Source organism: Lacerta agilis, chromosome 2 (genome assembly GCF_009819535.1).
Source record: "Lacerta agilis isolate rLacAgi1 chromosome 2, rLacAgi1.pri, whole genome shotgun sequence".
In the NCBI taxonomy this organism is placed as follows: Eukaryota; Metazoa; Chordata; class Lepidosauria; order Squamata; family Lacertidae; genus Lacerta; species Lacerta agilis.
The window spans coordinates 101,763,871-101,788,269 of record NC_046313.1 but is presented as its reverse complement, the minus strand read 5'-3'; the positions used below and the strand labels follow the sequence as shown (position 1 = coordinate 101,788,269).

General features: G+C 48.4%; 2 protein-coding genes across 3 annotated transcripts in view; one reads left to right on the top strand and one right to left on the bottom strand.

Annotated features, from left to right (window-relative positions):
* Positions 1-1,755: 1,755 nt before the first annotated feature.
* TADA3 (transcriptional adaptor 3) lies at positions 1,756-16,026 on the bottom strand. Of its 2 annotated transcripts, none has more exons than XM_033141411.1 (9): positions 15,782-16,026; positions 14,927-15,150; positions 12,966-13,219; positions 12,276-12,381; positions 9,400-9,541; positions 7,308-7,411; positions 7,038-7,147; positions 4,992-5,177; positions 1,756-4,219 (listed from the first exon to the last, which is right to left on the bottom strand). In XM_033141411.1, the coding sequence occupies exons 2-9, from the start codon at positions 15,131-15,133 to the stop codon at positions 4,027-4,029; spliced, it is 1,302 nt and encodes a 433-aa protein (XP_032997302.1). In that variant the 5' UTR covers positions 15,134-15,150; positions 15,782-16,026; the 3' UTR covers positions 1,756-4,026. The 2 variants fall into 2 exon arrangements, with proteins under 2 accessions (XP_032997302.1, XP_032997301.1); XM_033141410.1 differs by lacking the exon at positions 15,782-16,026 and adding an exon at positions 15,301-15,659.
* A 368-nt stretch (positions 16,027-16,394) lies between these two features.
* LOC117042333 (tubulin monoglycylase TTLL3) overlaps positions 16,395-24,399 on the top strand; it is a 39,936-nt gene continuing 31,931 nt past the window's right edge. The window contains exons 1-5 of the mRNA XM_033141882.1: positions 16,395-16,498; positions 16,851-16,969; positions 20,789-20,900; positions 20,993-21,088; positions 23,082-23,252. Coding sequence (XP_032997773.1) covers positions 16,496-16,498; positions 16,851-16,969; positions 20,789-20,900; positions 20,993-21,088; positions 23,082-23,252 — 501 coding nt within the window. The 5' untranslated portion in view covers positions 16,395-16,495. The remainder of the gene's footprint in view (positions 16,499-16,850; positions 16,970-20,788; positions 20,901-20,992; positions 21,089-23,081; positions 23,253-24,399) is intronic.

Here is a 24,399-nt window from a genome sequence, read left to right as displayed (position 1 = left end):
TCACCATCCATACTGAACAGCAGGACTTGAACCATTGCTCCAAGTGCACATGAAAACAGCCCTTTTTCATTGCTCTTTGCATTGTTTACCAGCCTCGGCTTGTTCCGAGCTTTTAGCTTTCCTGACACTGGCCCTACAGGCCGGGCTTTTCACCTGGTTACTTGGTTACCTGTGCTTCCTTACACTTCTCAAACACCGTGCTCTCGGTTTCCAGCCCCTCATTAAGCTGCGGGGGCCACCCTGGCTTTCTTAGATGTCTCTCATTTCTCTCTCATTGGAATGGTTTGAGATTGTGCTTTTAGTAACTCCTCCTACGGAAGATGCCACCCAACTTTGACTCCTTTCCTGTCAGTATATCTAGCTGCAGAATTTATTTATTGCATTATTTATTGCCTTTTTCCTCTAAGGAGCTCAAGGTGGTGAACATGGTTCTATCCCCACCCATTAATTCTTACAACAACCCTGTGAAATAGGGTAGGCTGAGAGGCAGTGACTGCACCCAAGGTTTCCCAGTGAGCTTCCTGGCCAAGTGGAGATTTGAACCCTGGTCTCCCAGGTCCTAGTCTGACACTGACCACTACACCACATTGGCACTCAAATCCTAGGTAGTATTTTCCTGAACTTGTTAAAAAAAAATCAGCTTTCCCAAAATCCAAGGTACACATTTGATCCTTAGCTTTGGCTTTACACAAAATGACAAGTTCCATCATTACTTGCGGCCACTTCCCCCCCAACTCTTCCCTATTACAGTATATTCTGGCGTATAAGACTACTTTTTAATCCAGGAAAATCTTCTCAAAAGTCGGGGGTCGTCTTATACGCCGGGTGGAAAATCTGTGGTTGAGTATATCTCAAACTCTATATTTTAACTGGAAAGGTTGGGGTCGTCTTTTACGCCGCAATATACGGTAATTCAGATCAAGGACAGTCAACCCCCCTAATTCATTCCTCCGCCTTCTGGAAGAGGAAGCTTTTGTCAGCAAGGTCTGGCAGGAATTTGTTGGGCGATTCCCTGATTAGTAGAGCTTGAAGCCTAGCAGATATCAGAGCAGTTGAAGTCAATTAAAGTCTTGCTTCCTTGAAACATTTCCTTGTAATTTGTTTCACCATCCCCATCCTTTCCTTGGTTCAGTGGGCTGTGAAAGCCACAATGTGGCTTTTATTTCTCTCTTAAATTTTTTTTTACCAGTTCCTCTTTACAAGCTACCCTGCTCATCTTTCCCTGCAGACAGCACACTTCAAACACACACACACACACACACACACACACACACACACACACACAAAACACATACCTCCCCCTCTTTTCTGCTGCATCAATGCTTTTTGAATTATATCCTCCAGTTGCTCTAATCTGATCATGGGAGTTCTCTCCAACAAGCTTTAGTTATACCTTCCCAGTAGTATTGACCTTTCAGCCCTAGGAGTACGGGCTCACCTGGTTGTATTTCAAGAATACATCCAAAGCCTGGGCTAGCGCTAGCCTGCTCCAAAGTCTCCCGTGCTATTTTAGGGCGGGGTTTGCTAGATCCCCTTCAGCTTCTGTCAATTTCTCCTACAGCACCCAAATTTATCAGTAACATCCTCTTGGGTCCTATCCAAACCCTCGAGTCCTTGACATAGCTGTCAACCCTCCCTTTTTTGGCCTTCCCTTCTGGGGAGGCTGTCAACCTTCCTAAGGGAATTTCCCGCAAAAAAGGGGTAAGGTTGACAGCTTATGACTCCTTGACAAAGTTTACACCCAAACACACCAGCTGCTCTCATAGTCATGGGTTTATTGACACTCTGGAAGAATTTCTAGTGAGGCACCATGTTGACACAAACTGGAAGAGACCGCAGTGTCGAAGAACTCATTTGATCCTTTCCCAAATGCCAGATCTTCCTCCTGGCTTCTCCGCCGCTGCCCTTTCCAGCCCCCAATACCATCTGTTCCCAGAGTCGCCTCATGTTGGGAGACCAATGAGGCTTGAAACCTCCTCTAGGCAGGCACAGGAGGAAGTGTTTGAAAGTTGCTGGTACGTGAAAGGAGTGGGGTGGTGGTGGTGGGGGGTAGAGAACAGGTCCCAAGGGCATTTTTAAACACAGGCATTGTATGCTTAATTAAGACAGCCGTCAGCTGCCCAGTCAAACTTTCAGAAGGAGGTAAAGTCAGCGGAGGTGGAAGAAGTCTGCAGATGCAGACGGTGAAGTGTGTCCAAGAGGAAGCCCACAGCCTTGCTTCAATCTCCTCCTACTGCTGTGCTGGAATTGTGCTATGGCGGCTCTGACGCCAGCCGGAGATTGAGGTTCCCTTGTGCAGCGCTGCAATATGGCATGGCTACAGTAAGGGTAAACACACACTTACAGCCAGTTGTATAAAGCTGGGTCCTCAGCTTCCTGGCCCCCTCCCCTCCGGGCCATTTTGACAGGCCTGCTGCCTGTCAATCACCTGACACCCCAATGCCACATAAAGGGAGCAAGAAGCAGGAAGGTGAAACTTAGGCAGAGCGCTCGAGCAGGAGCATCCCAACCGCTCTTGGCGGGCAAATGTACCCCAACAGAGGAAGAAAAGGCAGTGCTGGCCTCGCCTGACCTGTATGCACCCCGAAGCCTGGCTAGATATTATGCAGTTGGCAGGGTTGAGAGTTCTCTACATGGGTTCAGCCCATCTCAGGCCACTCAGGTGATCTCTGCTTTGCCCACTCCCTTTCCCCGCTCCCTGTGGATCTGAGAAGTCTGCCCATAAGACAGTTCCTGCTCGTTTCTCTTTCCCATAGGGGATGGGGAAAGAGAACCCGATGTTTTACTTCTCCCTCACTCGCTTTCTCAGGTCTGGGGCTTTTCCCTGTATGATGCCAGGGGAGCAAACACACAGGTTCGGAGTGGACGGAAGATGACTCTCCATACCCAGCGGCTTTCCCCACCGCAGGTTCCAGCTGCTATTCCCATTAGTGATTTTCTTGTGTGGCTGAGATAGGTGCAGGCCCAGCCAAGGCCACTCAGCCCCTCCCTTCTGCCCAAATGCCAAATCCCACCTGCCTCTCTCTGCCCTGCAGGGAACGTACTGCCCTACCTGCCTCTTCCAATCAGCCCTTGCATCGTAGAACCCAGGGGCAAACCTTTGCTCGATTCCCACACCAAGGCCAGCCCCTCGGTAGGTACTTCAGACAATCAGAGAAAGGGGAAGCAGGGAGAGAAGACATCACACCACCAGAGGAAGAGGCTGAGCAGGACAGAGAGCAGAGGAAAGCGGTCAGGGTTGCCTCTCAGGCTCACAAACACCCACAATCTTCCACAGCGCAGGGACCTTCACTATTTGTCACAGGCCAACAGTGAACAGTCTGAGACCCTGCGAGAGACAAGCAGCTCCCTCTACTGCCCAATGCCACGCACTTCAGGCACCTATTTACACCGCCTAGGGGTCAGGTATTCCAGTTTCTGAGCTTCACTGGCCATTTTAACTTGGGTCTGTCCCAGACTAGGGCAACGGAGTGTTGCGGCAAATTGTTCCCAGCTGAATGCCACTCAGGCGCTTGGGGAATTCTGGCCACCGCCTGCGAGGTTCCGCTGTCTCTGCAGCCTCTGAAGGTTCGCATGCAGCGTGGCGGGAAATACGAAACAGAATCCGAAGCCACCCGCCTCCACAAGTTTATACGCTGCAGGCACAGTCCTGGAAGCTTCCGTGTGATTCTCAGGCCCGACTCGTAGGTTCTGTCCCGTTCCCTGTCTCCAATGTCGCAAGCCGGCCCTGCCGATGTCTGAGGAGGGACTGCCAACTTTAGCAGCGATCAAGGCCCCCCCTGCCCCAGCTCACACACAGAGAGTGCTCCTAGCCACACGCAGGAAGGAGGGGTGGCTACCAGGCCAAGTCCAGCCTGCCCAGATCCCTGGCTGCAACAGGATGCTGGTAAGCTGAATAGAGGGAGCTGCTGCAGTCCCTATTTGCAGCTGTCGCCTCCCTTAAAAGTGGAGCCTACAACCACGGTTCAAAATGGAGGCGCTTGGGCCAAGGGGCTCCCGATTAACACTCCCCTGGGATGCGGGGACTTAGCCATCAAGCAGTTTCAGGATGCTCTCGCGCTCCTTGAGGCTCTTCCAGGCCTGGTCTTTCTCCTTCTTCGTCGGGGTGCGCTTCTTCTGTCGGGCGGCCATGATCTTGCGGAAGGCGTCCATCACCTCGTTGTCAGCCATGCGCACCCGGTGGCGCAGCTCCTGTCTGTGCAGCTCCTCCTTGGCCAGCCTGCAAAAGGGTTGCAAGGGGTTAGGGGGTTTGCGCGGGATCTGCGGGTTGCTTTTCAGCAACGGGAAGCAGCCCCCCGAAGCAGATTTGCAACAGGAATATGACACGGTAATTAAAGGGGGAAAAACTTATTTATATTTGACACACAGAAGTATTTAAATAATCCGGTCACTGGTGCCATTCACATGCCCAGGAAAACAAAACCATATTTGCCTGGGGCTGAAATGAGGGCAAATTTAATAAATAATAATAATACAAGTTGCAGCTTTCTCGAGGAGAGCGCCCCACAGACAGGAGGCTAAGGCAGGAAAGGCCTCTTTCTGAGACCCTCCAGGTCTCCCTGGAAGGTGGCATGCAGAGAATGGCCTCCGATGATGATCTGAGGGTCTGGACAAGCTCCTATGGGGAAAGGTGGTCCTTAACATAAAGGGGCCTCAAACTGGATAAAACACAGGGAGGTTTCAACCACACCATGAGAACCCTAAGCTGCGGCAGTCTGCGCTTCCATCTCTATCCAGCTCTGGTCCGGAACACCAACCCCCAAGGAGGAGGAGGAGGAGGAGGAGGGCAATAAAAATGAAACAAAAAACATCTGCATGTCCAAGAAGGCAAAGGGATGAGGCCATTAGATTCTCCACCCACATCTGGGTTTTTTTAAAAAAATGGTAAATTATTCTAACTGGTTTCAACCTTGCATTTTTACAACGTTGCCACCCACCCCGGGGGCTAGGGGTGAAGGATGGGCAAGAAATCATTATCCTCCTCTTCCCACCTGAGCAGCTCGACTTTCTTGGCTCGGTTGTGTGCGCTCAGGGCTTTGAGTTCAGCCTGCCTCTTCCGCAGCTCGGCCAGCACCTCGTCCTCCGAGTCCTCAGCAGGCCGGTCCTCCGACTCCAGCAGGCCTTGAGCAATCAGCTCTTCTTTGATGCGGCCTTCCAGAGACTTGGTGTGGGGCACACTGCGAGAGGACACAAGAAGCGGTGCCGCGGTGAGGGAAACCTTGGCACTCAGAGAGGTCTGGTGGCGGGGAGCGGAGCATAAGGTCTAGACCAGTGTTTCCCAACCTTTGGTCTCCAGCTGTTTTCAGACTACAATTCCCCTCATCCATGGCCACTGGTCTAGGGATGATGGGAGTTGTAGTCCAAAAACAGCTGGAGACCAAAGGTTGGGAAACACTGGTCTAGACCTAGGTGAGGAGCCTTCCAGTAAACTGGAACACCTGGCAAGCTTTGGCTGAGTCATTCGTTCTCAGCCTCGGCTTCCCAAGAGCTGTTTCCCCTTTCCGTATGGTCGGAACTGATTGCCATCTTTGGCAATTTAGCGGTATGCAAAATTAGCATCGTTTTGTAGTTTATGTTTTCACCGGGTTCGACTCATGCAGCAGATTTCCTCTTCGTCTCCTCTCCCCAAATCCACTCCAGAGGGGCCCCAACCCCCAGTTTTTGGGAGCGTGCCGTGTGTGTGTGCAGGGGAGTGGAGGGGAAAGAGACAGTGTTGGATAAAGCCCATTGTGTTTCATGGTTTGCGTTGATATTATCATTTGTAAGCCGTCTCAAGGTCACCTGTGACAGAAAAGGGTATATAAAAGCTGTAAAGAAAGGTGGCACCAGTGGCTAGTCCTGGGCTGCTTTTTTGGGTGGGGTGGGGGGAAATGGCACCGACAGCTTTCCCAGAGTTACCCCACCACCTGGCAGTGCCACCTCTCCCACAAAGCTGTCACCAACATAGCTACTTTTGAGCTGAAAGGTTAATCTTTTTCTCTGTTTTTAAGTCCTGTTTTTTTTTTTACAAGCCTCCGATGGCAAATAACTTGGACTGCTTGTTAGTTTTCACAGCTGCCCTTTTACGCCGCTCAGATCTGGAACCCATTTTTAGAGTTTGGTTGCTGTCATGATTTACAGTCAAACCTCAGTTGTTGAACATAATCCGATCCGGAAGACCATTCAACTTCCGAAGCGTTCGATGACCGAGGATCAAAGGGCGGTCGGAAGTCAATGGAGATAAAAGGGGGGGAAACTCCTCGGAAACCGTTTCCGAAAATTGTTTGAAAACCGGAGCTGTTACTTCCGAGTTTTCGGCGCTTGGGAGTCGAAACGTACAATAACGGAGGAATTCAGGAGCCAAGGTTTGACTATATTAGGAAATCCCCCAGCCTCCACTCCAAAAACAGCCAATGGAGGGAAAGGGAAGGGCAGATTTCTAGAAGGCTGAATTAAAAGGAACACGGATCTACTGCAATGCGCTCTACGTGGAGCTACATTTGAAGGTGACTTGGAAACTGCAATTAATACAGAATATGGCAGCTAGACTGGTGACTGGGAGCAGCCGCCGAGACCATATAACACCGGTACTGAGAGAGCTGCATTGGCTCCCAGTACGTTTCCAAGCACAATTCAAGGTGTTGGTGCTGACCTTTAAGGCCCTAAACAGCCTCAGTCCTGTATACCTGAAGGAGCGTCTCCACACCCCGTTGTTCAGCCGGACACTGAGGTCCAGCTCCAAGGGCCTTCTGGAGGTTCCCTCCCTGTGAGAAGTGAGGTTACAGGAAACCAGGCAAGAAGGCCTTCTCGGTGGTGGTGCCTGCCCTGTGGAACGCCCTCCCATCAGATGTCAAGGAAATAAGCAACTATCTGACTTTTAAAATACACCTGAAAGCAGCCCTGAAGGCAGTTTTTAATGTTTTTAATGTTTAATGCTGTATTTTTAACATTTGGTTGGGTGCCGCCCAGAGTGGCTGGGGAACGCCAGCCAGATGGGTGGGGTATAAACAATAAATTATTATTAATTATTAATTATCATTATCTTATGAAGCGCTCACCTGAAGGGCTTGTTTTGGCTGCGGGGGGAAGTGCTGGCCCCATCAGCTGCAGAGTCCTTGCCTGCTATCTCGGGAATAGGCGAGTCTTCGATGGGGGAGATTATGTTCTCCTACAGAGAGAGAGAGAGAGAGAGAGAGAGAGGGAGAGATATGGGAGAGGTGAGGCTTACAGGGTCTTCCAGGCTTACAGGCTGCCACCTCCTCTCCCCAAGAAATCAGGGCCTGCTGAAGCCAAAGGAGGAGGCCCCAATCTGGGTTTTGTCCGCTTACTTCTACTAACGCCTGCAGAAGCCGCTGGGTCAGAGGTCCAAAGGGGCAGCCGTCCTCAGGCTGTTCATGCTGGGACTCGGACTTCTTCAGCAAAGCGTCAACATCTGGAAAGGGTGGGAACAAAGGAGCAGTTGAGTAGCGGGATGGGCCGGCTGGCTTGGCACCTTAAGCAAAAGCGGGAATCCTTAGAAAGACGCCCAGGCGCGTAGGAATGTTCTGTGGTGGGAAGAGTTGGGGCTTTCCCATAATAACCACACGGCCGTAGGGGAAACCACACCCACGGGTGCGACACAAGTCAATGGGAAGAACCGTATTACCAAAAGCCGAGGGCCACCAAACCTTAAAGGCACTGTCAGCCTAGGGAAATACAGTGGTACCTCCGGTTGCGGACGGGATCTGTTCCGGAGGTCCGGTCGGATCCCAAGGTTTCCGCAACCCGAGGACCGCTTCTGCGCATGCGGCGAAACCAGGTAAAATACTTCCAGGTTTGCCACGCACGCATCCTGAAGTTTACGTAACCAGAGGGTTACATAAACGGAGATACGTCTGTAGGTCAGTTGGCTAGAGCGTGGTGCTGTTAATGCCAAGGTTGCAGGTTCAATCCCCGTACGGGACAGCGGCCTATTACTGCATTGCAGAGGATTGAACTAGATCAGGGATTCCGAAACAGCTGTTTTTGAACTACAGTTCCCATCATCCCTAGCTAGCAGGACCAGTGGTCAGGGACGATGGGAACTGCAGTCCAAAAGCAGCTAGTGGCCCAAGTTTGGGAAACTCTGGTCCCTTCAAACTCTATACAGATCTATGATTCTATCCAAACACTTCCACCTAAGAATCCTGAGTTAACTGGGAGTCACACCTGCAGGCTGATCTGCATAATGGAAGGGTGGGCAAGCTTTCAAGTGCTACATACAATGGTGGATCAAAGGTGACATAGAGGGGTCAGGGCTGGCAGTAGGTGTGGTCAGGGCCTGGGTCCTCCCCTTCTCTCTCTCTCTCTCTCTCTCCCCTGCCCTCACTCACTCCTTGCCTCCCTGCCCACAATCACCCTGCCAACTTTCCCCTCCATCTCTCTCCAATGACAGAGATCAACTGCATGCAGGAAGCGGGAGGCAAACGGCGGGATCTCAGTGATCCTGCCATGTGCCTCCCACCCATTTGGCTGTCCGGGAACGGCTAATGCCCATGGGAGCCCTTCTCAGCTACTCCTAGGGCTAAACAGCTCAGGTGTGGCGGGGAAAGAGCCCTGCAGGGCAACACAGAGTTTGACTCAGGGCTGCATGAAGCCCGTGGCATGTCAACATATAAAGTGTGCACTGTATTGAGGACATATAAACAGGGGCGTAGCAAAGTAAATTGGTACCCGGGGGCAAAAAAAACTTGTGACCCACCCCCCGATGCGTAGGAAGGTCAGGTGGTACCCAGTGCAGAAAATTTCTTGTCCCCCCCCCCCACAAAAATGGTTTTACGTTATTTCATATTTTCTTACAAAGGAATAATAACAAGTAATAATAATAATAAAAACTTTTATTTATATCCCGCCCTCCCCGGCCGAAGTCGGGCTCAGGGTGGCTAACATCAGATACATAACATTGGTATAAAATCAAACAATAATTAAATCACCTCCTAAAAACATCTCAAAATCAAATTAAAGTCTAATTAGATGGCTTTCCACAGGGTTAGGGTTGGGAACAGAATGTGCTCCACAGAACTGAAATTTCAGCCTTCACGACATAGGAAAACAGCCAAGTAAACAGCTATTTTGGTGGAGGAGGGTCAAGATATTAACTGATATGCATGAAATTTCATATATAGCTATATAATCCCCAGTATAGTAAGATAAGACCTTTGGGGCAGGCATTTTTTTTAAAAAAGAAGTTTTTTTATGAACCGCCCTAGTAGGGCAGTAATTGTTCCTTGTTATTTATCACCCCCTCCATTATGGAACATGGGGCGGTCTGCCCCCTACACCCCCCCCCCTTGCTACACCCCTGCATATAAAGCGTGGCCCGTATTGGTGAGCTGCAATCTACCCCAGAAAAGATGGCACACTCCGTTGCGCACAAGATTCCGCAGAGAAGCTCTTGGGTACCTTTAGTGTCCAGCTCTGTCAGGGGTCCCAAGAATCCTTTCTTCTTATCAGCAGTAACTGCAGCCCGAGCCCCGTCCTTCTGCTCCTCCAGCATGTCTTCTTGGGCCCAGCGCTGGGAGTAATGCTTCCCCAGAGGTGGGATCTATAGGGGCAGGACAACCGTGCATTCACATTGTGCAATAACAGGGCGGAACGGCGAGTCTAACTCTGCCCCCGCTAATCAATGTCCAGATGTTTTGCTCCCTCCCCAGATGTAACTCCACACAAATCCCACTCCCCTACCCTCTGCCACTTCCTCCTCCCGCCTGCTGAGCTTCCCGTTAGTCCTTGCCTCCGTTTCACAATGTGCACTACCTTATTCCCTCCCCCAACAAACCTGCTCCATACTGCACTCCGCTGCGCCCCTCAATGTGTCAGGCACCCTCCCTTTTGTTAGCTTTTAGTGATGCTCCAGTCACCTTTGGCTAGGCAACTGAAATAGGCATCGTAGCTAAATGCAGCGGTCAACAGGCAAAGAAGGGAAGAGGAGCACAAATTGTCTGCTAGGACAGTTATCCAACATGCCCAATGGCAGGTGCAGCCCGCTGAGCAGGCAAAACCACGGTTAAGCAGGGGCAGAAGTAACACTTCCCATGCTCAAATGAAATACTGGTGCGAGGTGGATGCAGAGGAGAGCTCTTTCGTCTTGCCAAAGCCAGTTGTTACTGAGGAAAGAGGGTATGTGTGAAGTTTTATCTCCATTTAGCAAGAGCTGCGTGACAGTGGGGGCCGTCTCCCTCGGGAAGTTGTGGATTCTCCTTCACTGGAGGTTTCTAAGCAGAGGTTGGATGGCCATCTGCCTTGGATGCTTCAGCTGAGATTTCTGCACTGCAGAGGGTTGGACTAGGATAAGCCTTGAGGTCCCTTCCACCTCTACAATTCTGTGATTCTGTGACTCTCTGTTGTTCATTATATGCCTTTAGGCACCAGGCAAAAACGTTCCTTTTTAACCAGGCCTTTGGTGGATCCGATTTACATCTTATGCCCTTTTAAAATGTGTTGTTTTTTGGGGGGGGAGGGGGAACTATTGGGTTGTTGTTTTTATTTTTATTGGGTATTTTGTGGTTTTATATCTTGATTTTATTCTGTGAACCGCCCTGAGATCTCCAGGTATAGGGTGGTATATAAATTCAATAAATAATAATAAGAATAATAATAATAATGTGACAGCTGTTGTTTAAGTTGGCTTTGGGATTTTATATAATCCCAGTTGTTGCATCTTTTATTCTTCCAATCTTATGGCAGCAGGCCATGTTGAATTCTTGGGCACAAAGGACAGATAAAAGTTTTTCAAGGTAAAATATATCAACGACAAGAGAGGTGTTTCATGAAGCAGGGGGATGTCCAAGGTCAAGAGAGGGAATGTGAACAAGAGGCTGGTTGCATTATCTGGGAAGCATCAACGTGTGACCTTGCCGCTAAAGATAACTGAGGTGGCTCCCTTCACTTTGGCACCGCTGGCTCACATATCTGGCTGGTGTTAAGGCTATAAAAGTTCCACATCCAGCAATAGCCAAGTATCAAAAGATAAGAAGTAGCCCTTTTTATTGAGCTGTTATGTTGGGCCAGGGACAGACCCAGGCTGCACTAGGTAACCTGTGATTGAACGCTTCCTTCCTATTATCTACTGGGTTTGTTGTAAAGCAGGACTCGCAGGCTAACCTCTCTTGTAATGTAAACGTCCAGGACCATCTTTCCTGCTGGCTTCTCTTAACATTTCTCACATCCCAGCACGTGGTAGTGTTGGAAATGTAAAGAAAGGGAAGGTATCTTCCACCACATGTGGTGGACTTGTAAAGAGGTAAAGGCTTTCTGGGAAATGTTATGTAATGAGTTAAAGGAAATGTTTAAAAATACTTTTGTTTAAAAAAGCCAAAAGCCTTTTTATTGGGTATAGTGGGTGAAGAGATACCAAGGGAAGATAGAAGCTTGTTTATGTATGCAACAACAACTGCGGCAAGAATTCTCTTAGCCCAAAAATGGAAACAACAAGAAGTACCAATGAATGAAGAATGGCATATGACTGAAGATGATGGGCTTTGCAGAACTGGCGAAGCTGACAGGAAAAATCTGAAACCGGCACGATCAAGTATTCCAAAAGGACTGGAGTAAATTCATACGATATCTGAAAGACTATTGTAAGCAATTAAAATCACTAGCAGGGTTGTCTGACTACTTGTAATGAGAAAATTTCCACCTTTTTATATTTATTTATATTTTGAACCATTGTGTAATGAGTGTAATTAGAATTGGAAAACGTACAAAATGCAACGATATAAATGTTAATTTTGAAAGCCACGTGGCGGGAGGGAAGGAGGTTGATAGGCTCTAAAGAGCCTGGGCGGTGAAGTAATGATAATGATAATGTTCAAATATATAAAAGGATGTCATATAGAGGAGGGAGAAAGGTTGTTTTCTGCTGCTCCAGAGAAGTGTACACGGGGCAATGGATTCAAACTACAAGAAAGAAGATTCCACCTAAACATTAGGAAGAACTTCCTGACAGTAAGAGCTGTTCGACAGTGGAATTTGCTGCCAAGGAGTGTGGTAGAGTCTCCTTCTTTGGAGGTCTTTAAGCGGAGGCTTGACAGCCATCTGTCAGGAATGCTTTCATGGTGTTTCCTGCTTGGCAGGGGGTTGGACTGGATGGCCCTTGTGGTCTCTTCCAACTCTATGATTCTATAATTCTATAATGTGAATGCATATGATTAAATGGAAAATAAATTAAAAATTATAAAATAATAAAAATAAAAAGGGCTACTTGGTGGACGTCAGAAAACTTGGCTGCGAAGGGGCAGGCAGGCTGAATGAAGTGTCTCCATCAAGCTGATTTTTACCTTGTAGTGTTCTGCTTCGTCTTCGGGAGGCTTGAGGAGATCTTCTAAGGTACGCACCTCCTCACTGGTGAGGTCAGCACAGTATGGCTCCACCGAGGCCCAGAACCTGCAAGCAAGAGAGCAGGACACTGACCCTGAGAAACATACACACCTGTAGCTCAAGTACTCTGGCCGGGTGAAAAGAGGAAAAGACAACCTGAATTCCTCAGTGGAGTACACTAAAGTACAGTGGTACCTTGGTTTGCAACCGTTTTGGATTACAACCATGACAAACCCGGAAGTGTGTGTCCCTTTCTTTGGATTACAACCCCCCCCCCCTTTTTGGGGAGGCCCCATTGGCTAAAGCGCGCCTTGGGTTACAACCTGTTTTGGTTTACAACCAGACCTCCGGAACGGATTATGGCTGCAAACCAAGGCACCACTGTAATATAAAACTGATTATCCAGCAATATTCCAACCATACCTTGTGGGGTTTTGTACGGAGACAAAATACGCAACGCAACTCATTTCCTTTGATCTGCATACAGCGCCCAAAACAATGGGTTACATCTTGTTTGTTTAGATAGATTGATAGATAGATAGATAGAGAGAGAGAGAGAGAGAGAAATTCTCCCTTCAAGATATGAAGATTATATGTAACAAAGTATTTTTCATTATTACTGCTGCAATGGAAATCCCTCTCCCACATACCTATTAGGTGCATCATTTTTGGGGATACGGGGCACATCAATTGGGTCATCTGGGAATTCGTACTCCTGGATTTTGGGCTGTAAGTTCTTGGATTTGGGCCGACCGGGACCCTGCCCTGTGCTGTGACTTCCTTTCCCTTCCAGCTTCTGTTTCTTGGGTTTGCCATGTTTGACAGGAGTGCCCAACTCATGCTCTTTTTTTTCCAGCTTCAGAAACCTCCTGTCCCCTTTCTTGTCTTGCCAATCTGTCAGGATCTGAAAAAACAAAACAGCTGCTTTGTTAGTTCCTGTTAGGGGAAAAGGTGATATAGTCATTCATTCATTCAAAGACTCCTAGGTCACTGCCCCAAAACTGCTCCCATCTCCTTGGCCCCAGTGACTCCTGTACTGCATTCTTCTTTTCATAGCACACCTGAGCTGGGGAGGGGGGAATTCAGGGGCTGGAAGAGGTTTCACCAGAGAAAGGTGGCTCCATCACTGGCAACGCCGTATGCTAGACAACATTTAGAAGAAGAAGAAGAAGAGTTTGGATTTGATATCCCGCTTTTCACTACCCGAAGGAGTCTCAAAGCGGCTAACATTCTCCTTTCCCTTCCTCCCCCACAACAAACACTCTGTGAGGTGAGTGGGGCTGAGAGACTTCAAAGAAGTGTGACTAGCCCAAGGTCACCCAGCAGCTGCATGTGGAGGAGTGGAGACACGAACCCGGTTCCCCAGATTACAAGTATACCACTCTTAACCACTACACCACACTGGCTCTTAGAGGGCAACAAGTGCTTTTTTCTTGAAGTGCACTGTGCTAGAGCAATATATAAATATATATAAATCCATATTTAGAATCAGGGAGTGTAGCAGGCATGCGAAAAAGACCTTCTAGGTGCTGTCCAGCTTTTTTGCACCCATCTCCCACTTCTGCACATCTAGGAGTTGAATTGAGCAAACGAACTGGTGCAAGTGGAAGAACTTCTGGTTGCACAACAGAACTTGCCCTCCCTCTGCAGGCCTCCCTGGGCAGATTTTGTGGGGAGGGGGTTGCAGTGTACATCTGGGGATAATGTATGGGGCGAATTCTATTGCAGGAGCAGAAGGCATTCCACTTTCTTGGATACAGCCCTGGGACTCTTGCAAGGCCTTGCTCCATCAATTGCTACACTGCTTGCACTGGTGGAAGAGCCCACAAACAGGACACGAGTACAAAGTGTCCTCAACACTTGTGATTCCCAGCAAGTGTTACTCAGAAGCATAAGGCCTCTGACAGAAGAGGGAGAACATTTGCTTAATCCCCTTTTGAAAACATCTAAGTCAGTGGCTGTCATTACATCTTGTCGGAGCAAATTCCATAGCTTAACTATGTGCTGTGTGAACCACTTCCTTTTGTCTCTCCTGAAACATTCAGCTTCATTGGATGTCTCAGGCTTTTAGTATTAGAAGAGGGAGAGAAATTTCTCTATTTGCTTTCTCCATACCATGTATAATTTTCTACACCATATCCCCAAGCATTGTCACCTTTCTTCATAGTGGAGTTGCTCCAACACCCCTTGATAAATTAGGTTGCCCTTTTCTGAATGAGATAAAGGAGGGGTTCCCAACCTGCGGTTCACTGACCACAAGTGGACCGCAATCATCATTCAGGTGGTCTGCAACACATCTGTGGATTTGTGGCTGAAGACAGGAGATGCCACAACCACCGTGTTAAATATTTGTATCAATTTTTAATTCTATTTTAACTGCTTATACTGTTTTACAATTTGCACTCTATTAAAAACTGCATTCTAGATGAATAAAACAATGCAATCACAATTAAATCCAATTAAAAATCATACAGCATCTAGCACAGCACATTAGAATTGCTACAGTAGGCAGCCCCTCAGCAATTTTCAAATGATCCACGATGGGGGAAAGTTTGGGAACCACTGAAATAAAGCATCTCCCTTATATGGAGCAGCTTGATTTCCACCTGACCTGGGTCTCAGTCTCCAGCACCCGAAGCCGGCGGCTGGCAGAAGACAGCAGTGTTTCGAGCTCCAGCTGCAGGGTGTCGAGTTCTTCAATGCCGATGCCATCATCTTCCGACCGGGCCAGCACAGCTGTGTAGCGAGGGCACACCTTCAGGTGGTCCACAGACTTGAAATCGTGGAACTGAAGGGGACAGTCCTTTAGCTCAGACATGGTGTGGCTAGCTGGGTCTGCACGAAGAGAAAGTGACATGAAGGAACGGAACAGCGACAAATGCAGGTGCCAAGAGGGAGGATCAAAACAAGCAGGGCGTAAAAGCAAAACAAAATACAAAAACGATAACGGTTAAAGTGACACAGGTTAGCACAGAGAACTCTTACCCTACGGATAACCGGAGACAGGGAGGCGGCTCACAGCCAAGAAACCTGCATCAATGGAGACACGGTGACAGGTATCATCGGCCCGGCAGGCAAGGAGCCACAGTGAGGGGCAAGTGTTTAAGGGATGGGAGCAAGCAGGTTGCAGGTGGAGGAGAAGGAAAAGAGAACGAGAAGGCAAGGCTAGTCTACAGAACACCAGCAGCTGGGAAAGGGACCGCAGAATGGGCAGTGGGAGGGCAGACCCTCTGCAGGGTTAAGGCACAAACGTGCAAGGGAAGAAAAGCACAAAGCAATGAGGGTTTGGAAGGTGGGATGAGCAGCATTGGAAATAAGGACCCAAAAGGCTGGGGCTTGTGTAGGATGAAGAAACAGGTGATGAATGAGCGGTGGGGGGGGGGGCAGGAGGGGGCGCTGGAGGAAGGAGGGGGGAGATTGCTGGGGTAGTTTCCGGTTTCAGGGGCTCCTTCCGGGTTACACTCACCCAAGGCCCGCGCATGCGTGCAGGGAGGGGGAGAAGCAGCGCCGCGGGTGGGGCGCCTTCGCGACCGCGAGGCGGGGGAGGGCGAAGGCTATACTGTATAGATAGAGACCGAGCTCTCTCCCGCAGAACTGCTTCCTCCTCCTCAGCTCCGCTCCCTTCCTTCCTGGCCCCTCCTGCGGCGCCTCCCCGTTGGCTGGACGCTCCCTCCGCCGCCCCGCCCCTATTGGCCGAGAGTCAAGTTCTACGGGGCTTTTTTTTTTTTCTTCTTCCCCTCTCCACCTTGCTCAGCTTCCTGCTATTGGCCCGTGTCCCCTCCGGCCACGCCCACACATCTCTTGTTCCCAAATATGGAGACGGGGAGGCTTCGGTCGTACCAACTGAGGAACAGGGGGTGTCAGGAGGGACAGAGCGAGGAAAGCAAACGGTAACAGACCAAAAAGTGCTAGCTGCGTTCTTTTCCGACGCTGTAGTAGAAATCCCGACCTCATCTAATTCTAGAAACTCGGAGGGAGCGAAAGGAGCCGGTATTCAGCGCTCGCATCCACCTATCCACCCCCCTCCGCGAAAGATTTTGGAGCGAACCAGAAACGAGGATCTCTCTCTCTCCCCCCCCCCACCGCGAGCGCCGCCTCCGCGTCTTGGCGGGGGCCACTTCCGCTTCCGTTACTGGGACCAAGACCCTCGGCTGTTGCCGCCGCCGCCGCCTTTGCTGCCATGGTGAGGGAGTTGGAGGGGGGTGGGTGGGCGAAGGGGGTGACAAGGTGGGCCTGGCTGACAGGGGCAGCGTGAGGCCCGCCGAAAGGGGAAGGGGAGGAGGGTTGTCCGTTGGCTGTAACCGGTCAGGGCAGGAGGGGAGGCGTTGCCGGCGCCGTGGAGGGAGTTTAAGAGCAGCTCCCGAGGGCTCGAAGGGAAGCTGCCCCTTGCCGCTGAGGGGAGACGCCTCGCTCAGGCCCGGCTGACAGGCTCCCTGCCGCCCAAAGGAGGAGGGCGCGCGGTGACGTCACGGGACGCGGTTTTAAAGGTGTGACGTTATTTATTTTGGGGGGGCGGTTGATCTCCTTCTTTGCAGACTGCCACTCTTCGCCCCTATCTCAATGCTGTGCGCGCTACCCTGCAGGCCGCCCTGTGCCTGGAGAACTTCTCGTCCCAGGTGGTGGAGCGGCACAACAAGCCGGAGGTGGAAGTCAGGTGGGTGTCTGTGGTGGTGGTGGGTATTGGGGGAGGATGGGGCTGCATAATAAATGCTGATCATAATAATAATAATGAGCTTTATTTGGAGGGAGGGGGAAAGGTCTCCTTCGGCCTTGCCGATGCTCCCTGCTTTTTCTTTTCAGATGGCCATTCATTGGTGTCGATTGATGAATGGGTGTTGTTGTTTTTTAATTTAAACCTATAAATGCCGGGGGTTAAAGCAATGTGCGCAAAGCGAAAGGGCGGCTGATGGAAACGGTCCTTGAATGCTTCTTCAAGGGCTCATTGCGGGAAGCAGAGGCAACAGAAGCGGGCAAGAGGCTTGGGGATAGAAGCCGCATGCGGAAGTGCGGAAAACGAGGAGGTGGAGTCGTGGGAGAATGAATGGAAGGGCCTGAAGGTTGCCATGGGGACTGAAAAGTTTCCACATTGCAATGCGCTCCAAAGTGAAATGATAGCTGTCAGGACAGGTTGCTGGTGGAGAGATGGTATGCATCTGAATTCTGCTACCTTTCTCTCGCCACCCATTGTTCAAGGTTTCCCATACCCTAAATACTTTTTTAAAGTTTTTTTTTTTTTTTAACGAGTGGTCTACATTGTGGTAATCTGTTTTGTCTGTTGTTATTTGAAAACCTAGAGTTTCAATGTGTTTTGCTGGCGTGTAAGCCACCTTGGAAGGGTATATACCCCAAAAGATAGAATAAAAAAATCAAATAAATTAAAAAGGCTGCAATCCCGTTTTTAAAAAAATAACATCTATTTGTGGAACATTTAAGGCTGCAGTCCTAACCTCATTTACCAGGGAGTAAGCACTACTGAATTAAGTAGAACTTATTTATGAGTAGACCTTGTGTGCACTGTTAATTGGTCAACACAAAAGCTCCTCTTGGTTGTCCGGGGGCTTGCATTTTTAGATTCATCTTTTTGCTGTTTGTATTTTCTCCCAGCTGTCATGGCACTAGTGCCCTCTACCTTCTCATTTCTTGACTTCTGCTTATTATTCCCCTTCATTGTATCATATTTTTGTGACTACAGTAACCTCCTCCATAATTTCCATGGCCCAAGTATCTGACCATCCTGCTATGGACAGTGTTGATCAGTTGGAGATTATTATTATTATATCTTTTGTTTTATTTTTGTCTTGTTCCTATTCTGCATGTCAACTGTCATACAACTGCTCCATTCCATAAGTGGACCATGGTGAATGCAGTTACACAAATCCAGTCTTCCATATATACTGTTCCTCATACTTTTTGAAATTGTGGGTGGCCCATTTTTAATGTTCTCTAATTTCAGCACAGGGTTTTATTCAAAGAGATATGCATGGACTGCAGCATTCAGATATCTCCACTCCTTCTGCATCCTCTTGGGTGCTCTAACCAAAGACTTCCCTAACCTCCTGGGTCATCTCTGAATGAGTAGCCACTGGCTTGCCTTGACTTCCTTTTTCTACTGTCTTGGGCGGGGAGCAGAAGAAAGATGGCCGTATGAAGAGCAGTAGCAAGGAAAGGGGCATTTTGCTATCTCCCTGTAGTTCCTTAGCTGGAAAGTCTGGTTAACGGCTGAGGGGAAACTGCAGCTGCTTAGATACTCATGGTAAACTGACCTTCCTGCCCTCCCACTTGAGAGTTTTCCTTGCTAAGAAGGGCCTGGCCCAGGAATCATTCTGGTAGAAATCAGTGTAGTAAATGCCATTCTACTGACTTGTATTAAGTATGGGAAAGAGGTGGCATGGCCACCAACGAGTGAGGCATCTGCTTGCTCTCTGCTTGCCTCCTCCTGCTGTTTATTCCCTCCCCACTGCCGTAAAATCTATGTGAAAGTGTGTAAAGGGAGCCATCTAATTCTGAGCATTGAGTCCTTGCAGATATGTCAAAATGTTACTGAATTATGTGAGTAATCAGTTTAGAGAAATATTTGAACAAGGTCTCAGCTGTGAAACAAATGGATAATCTTACATTTGCTCAGAAGGCAAATATGACTAATGCACCATGGTTCATATGGGTGCATTAGTTGGCCTGAAATGTACAGGTGTAAAATCAATACGTTTTGTTGTGCCTGTCTTGCAAGCTCCTGGTCCTCATTCTTATGTCACTATCTTTACAACAATTGTATTCCGTGTATTGTATGTAGTTTACATCAATACTTTGCAGAAAGGTACTGCAGTGGTGTTAGAAGTCTGGCTGAACCTCACCTTGCAGAAAGGGGTTTGCATGGACTTGGTACAGATAGAGTAAGGAACCTCCACATTCCTAGACTATCTCTATGTCTTTGACTTCTATGCTGACCTCTTTATCCTTTGAAGTCTAGACTGCTTAGGCTGCATCCTCTTCAACTTCCATCTCATACTCCTCATTCAAGATGAGAGGTCATCTTGGATCTATCCTCTGAGAACAAAACAGCAAGCATGGCTCCCTTTGTGTTCTCTAGAATGATTGCTTAACTTGGATAGAAAAGTTTCTCTTTCTAAGTTATGTAACTCCTGTAATAAATGATTTTATTGTTTTTACTCTACAAATACCTCTTGCATGTGTGGGATTGCAACAAGTAAGATCTACTTTCTAACTAGAATCACAAACTACACTCCACATACCAAATTTCAATAGGTGGGCTGTGGCAATGAGTCTATATTGGATAAACAGGCTTGATATGTTGTGACCCCTGTCCCAACGCTCCTGTCTTCTGGATCACCCTTTTGCACTCTGAATTAATGGACTTATTTTGCATTTACAAATACAGGGATGGGGATTGAGTTTAGGTACATAGTTGTACTTTCCCACTGCTTCTTACTGAGTCCAATATCTTCTGTGTGAGCGAAAGTGCAGTTACACAAGAGGAAGTGCTTGTGGTCTGACTAATGCCAGAAAGGCATTTGCCCACAACTGCCAGACTTGGACCTTCTTCGGTCTTCTGGCAGACTAGCTGCAGGAACAAATTCTAGAGCTGCCTGGCTCATAGACATTGGATTGCTCACAAAATGAACAAGATGGTTTACCAGGTCAAAGGGTCTCCCTAAAAGTTGGAAAGTGAATATTATGGAACTTGGAGAGGCACTTCTAATGATGTTTTGTGTAAAGAGTCTTAGCAACTCCCTCTGATTGTGCTCTTTTACATGTTCTACCTCAATTCTTCTGGTCAAGTAGTTGAATGAATCCCTTGTACAGGGTCCTTGGGACAGTGATTGTCAGTGTACAGCCCCTGCTCTGTGTCTGGAATGTACCTTCCCCAGAACAGCTCTCCGGTGGCTGAGTTATCACATATCAGCTGCTGGAGGGACAGGCATCAGAGGGCAGACTGCAGCCAGCAGGCCATATGTTATCTACATTTGCCAGGCATCTGTATAGGCACTGGAAGCTAACTTAACACAGAAGTCTTGGTCCAAAGAAGAATTGTTTATATGATTTCTTACTCACCCTTCACCATGAAGTCCCAGGGCAGGTTACAAGAAATTAAAAAGACCATGTTAAACATAGTTAAAACAACTAACAATCAGTATAATAGGGTGGACTCTAAAAAATGTATCTCAGATGTCAAATGGCTTAGGGTAGAGAGGTATGCCTTCAGCATATGATGACAACAGTACAGTGAAGGTGCCAGATGTACCTCTCTGGAGAAGGAATTCCACAACTTTTGGGCACTGCCTCCTGAATTTTAAAAAAATGGTGAAAACTTGCAGAGCTTGCATTTAGGAATAAAAGTTCAATGGTTGGGGAGAGGAGAGAACATTGGATTGTGCTATGGCTGGAATCCTTCCAAAGGAGAGACAAAATGTGCCTCCCTGTGGTCGCTGACATAGATTTGTCTCTGGGTTTTCAGAAGCAGCAAGGAGTTACTGCTGCAGCCAGTGATCATCAGCAGGAATGAGAAAGAAAAAGTCCTAATTGAAGGGTCAATCAACTCTGTGCGAGTCAGCATTGCAGTGAAGCAGGTAAGCCAAGCATGGATGGGAGATGAAGGGTGGGGTGGTCATTGCAACTCAACCTGAAAAACGTGAATGGCTGTCCCTTTTCCCTTCCACAGGCCGATGAGATTGAGAAGATCCTGTGTCACAAATTTATGCGCTTCATGATGATGAGAGCAGAGAACTTCTTCATTTTACGTCGGAAACCAGTTGAGGTAAGGAGACCTGACCCAGGGTCAATGGCATGGTACAAAGGGCTTTTTCTGTTGTCTCTTAGCCAAAGCAACAGCATGTAACACAGGCCATTTCTTTAACAGCTGCTGTAGCATATCCCACACCTCACTGCTCTCAGTAATGTGAAGCTCTCTCAGGAGATAAGATGTCTGACTGAGTGGCTTTTATTTTCAAGATGTTGCTTGACTGCCAACATCTTCCACAGTAGTATTAGCAGTGACAATGGCTAACAGTGAGCTTGCCTCTTGCAGCACTGGTATGACTCAAAAAAGGGTGTGGTTTTAGTCCTGTGTTGAGCTTGGTCGCTAGAGTCCAAATGACTGAGTTGATGTGAATACCAAAGCCTTGATTTGCATTTTCTTACAGGAGATATGCATGTGTGTGCTGCTATACACTGATGGATGTTAAAATGGCTTTCTCCGTAATTGGTGTTTCAGTATCGGCAGACAACAGGGGTTAGGTCCATTACTTCAGTGTGGTCTGTGTGTTCTCCTGATTCTTCTCAGCTGTTGGATTTATTATCAAAGAATCTCAGAATTGTAGAGTAGGAAGGGACCCCGAGGGCCATCCAGTCCAACCCTCTGCAATGCAAGAATCTCAACTAAAACATCCATGACAGATGACCATCCAAATTCTGCTTAAAATAATCTAATGAAGGAGAGTCCACCACCTTCCAAGAGTGTCCATTCCACTGTTGAATAGCTGTTAACTTCAGAAAGTTCTTCCTGATGTTTAGTCAGAATCTCTTTTCTTGTAATTTGAATCCATTGGTTTGAGTCCCACCCTCCAGAGCAGGAGAAAACAAGGTTGTTCTATCTTCCATGTGACAGCTCTTTAGATAGTTGAAGGTGGCTATCATATCTCAGTCGCCTCTTGTTCATGCTAAACATATCCTTCAACTGTTCCTCATAAAGGCTTGGCTTTATTGACTGGATGATTAGTATATACCATATTTTTTGCTCCATAAGACGCACCTTTTCCCTCCTAAAAAGGAAGGGGAAATGTTGGTGCGTCTTATGGAGCGAAGGCTTTGCTCCCCACTGGGCCCCCCCCCCCCGCCGCGTTCGGCGGGAGTTGGGGGGCAGCAGCGGAGATGTTGCTGGATCCTCCCCGCACCTCCATTCGCAAAAACAGGCTTGTTTTTGCGAACGGAGGCTGCAGGGTGGATCCAGAAGTTCCTCCTCCGTGCCGCCCGCCGATCCCAAAAGCAGGCTTTTGGGATCAGCAGCGGGGCGCGGAGTGGTGGAGAAAGCAGCATCCCCGCTGCTTTCTCCACCACCCCGCACCGATCCCAAAAGCCTGCTCTTCGTTCCTCCCTCCCGCCCCCCTGCTCCCAAAAGCAGGCTTTTGCGAGCGGGAAGTGGCGGGGAGGAAGGAGCAGCATCTCCGCTGCCCACCGCCAACCCCCGCTGAACACAGCGAGAGGCGGGGAGCGGCGGCAGAGACGCTGTGCGTGGCGCTAGCTGCTCATCCCCGCTTGCTTTAAAGGGAGCTGGGGACGAGGGGCCAATCGGAGCGTTCTTCCCTCGTCCCCAGCTCCCTTTAAAGCAAGCGGGGATGAGCCGCTCTGAAGGGGCGCGCGGTGCTACCGGGCTTCCCCTTTCTCCGCCCCACTTTTGCCGGTGTCAGCAGGACTGGGGGAGGCAGGGGAAGCCTGGTAGCCTGCCTCCTCCGCTCCCCCTCCAGCACCCCCTCCCAGCCTTTTAGAGGAGGAAAACCAGAAAAATATTTTTTTCTGGTTTCCCCCTTTAAAAATAGGTGTGTCTTATGGTCCGAAAAATACGATAGATAGCGCTCACTGTTACATGTAGCCAAGCCCACTACATATATCTGCAAACTGTTTATGGAAGGGAGAAAAAAGCAGGATAATTCCTTTCTCCCCATGCTGAGTTGGTGTCAGAGTGAGTAGGAGGTGTGATTGTTGAGTCTTTGCTTAATAGATGCTAATTACATGCTGCTTTCCTTTTATCCCAGGGCTACGACATTAGCTTCCTGATCACAAACTTCCATACAGAGCAGATGTACAAGCACAAGCTGGTGGACTTTGTCATTCATTTCATGGAGGAAATTGACAAGGAAATCAGCGAGATGAAGCTGTCCGTCAATGCCAGAGCTCGCATTGTGGCAGAGGAGTTCCTGAAGAATGTAAGGGTCTGTTAGGCAGAAGTGAAACAAAAATGGTATTCCAAAATTCACCAGTGGATTGTGGGAGCTTGGTTGGTAAGTCATGTGACTGCCAGCACCATCTGTAGAAGAGCAATGCCTTCTAAACAAAAACAAAATCATGTACATTTTTAAATGTTGCAAGCCACCTTGAGCATTCAGATCTCTTATTGACTATATAGAGTTCATCCCATGGCCTTGAGTAGTAGTAATTGCTCCTTGCATTTGTTTGGTACTCGGGAGCACAAAACCCTCGGTATGGACTGTTCCAATGGGAATCAAATAGGAGCTTGTTTGATCTGAATTACCTGTTACATGCAGCTAACAGCAATGAAAATGCAAACAAGCCCTTGGAGGTGATAGCAAAAAGGTTGGTAGCAACCTCTTCCAGATGTCTTCCCTTGTAAAGTTCTCACTTGAGAAGTGAACCGCTCCAGGGTGTTGCAGTGATTGTGCCATTTTGGTTCATCTAATATTTGTGACACTTCTGTATCTACAAAGTTGGTGCCAATATGCCGCAAGACAAGGCTTAAGGTTTAGTATTAGTGTACAAAGCCCTTAACACTGCCTTCCCTAACCTATGGCCCCCCAGGTGGTGTTGGACTACAACTCCCTTCATCCTTAAACATTGATCATGCCGTCTGGGCTGATGGGAGTTGGAGTCCTAAACGTCTGGAGGGCACCAGGTTGGGCAAGGCTGCCTTAAGGCACTCTGGTTCTCAGGTATCGTAAGGCGTTATCTCCTATATAACAGTGGTCACCTCAGTCATCGGGGAAGGTGCTTCTTACAGGGCCACATGCCCCTGAGGTGACCTGGGGCCACTGGTTATTAACATATTTTGTTTCTTTTTTGTACGTTGCTTTGAGATTCTTTTTGAATATAAAGAGTTTTAAGAAATTTTCTAAATACAGTAAGTTTTCTCAGTAGTTCACAAACTTAAAATTAGAATGTTGTCAAAATTCTAAAATATCTGTACAATATGACATGGAAACTAGCTAAAATGCACTAAGGGGCCCAGGGACATAAAGACTTCACTTAGCCCTGAAAAAACCGTAATTTAGGCACGAGGTGAGCCTTTGGGGGGGGGGGAGGTATTTCACAGCTAGGGCACCAACACTGAAAAGGCCC

Excerpts from the sequence above, each read along its gene's own strand:
- TADA3 (XM_033141411.1), bottom strand. The coding sequence starts at position 15,133 with ATGTCTGAGCTAAAGGACTGTCCCCTTCAGTTCCACGATTTCAAGTCT. Across the intron at positions 9,542-12,275 it reads ACGAAGCAGAACACTACAAG|ATCCCACCTCTGGGGAAGCA; the intron begins GTAAAAATCAGC and ends CTGCCCCTATAG. Across the intron at positions 5,178-7,037 it reads AGCCAAAACAAGCCCTTCAG|TGTGCCCCACACCAAGTCTC; the intron begins GTGAGCGCTTCA and ends GTCCTCTCGCAG.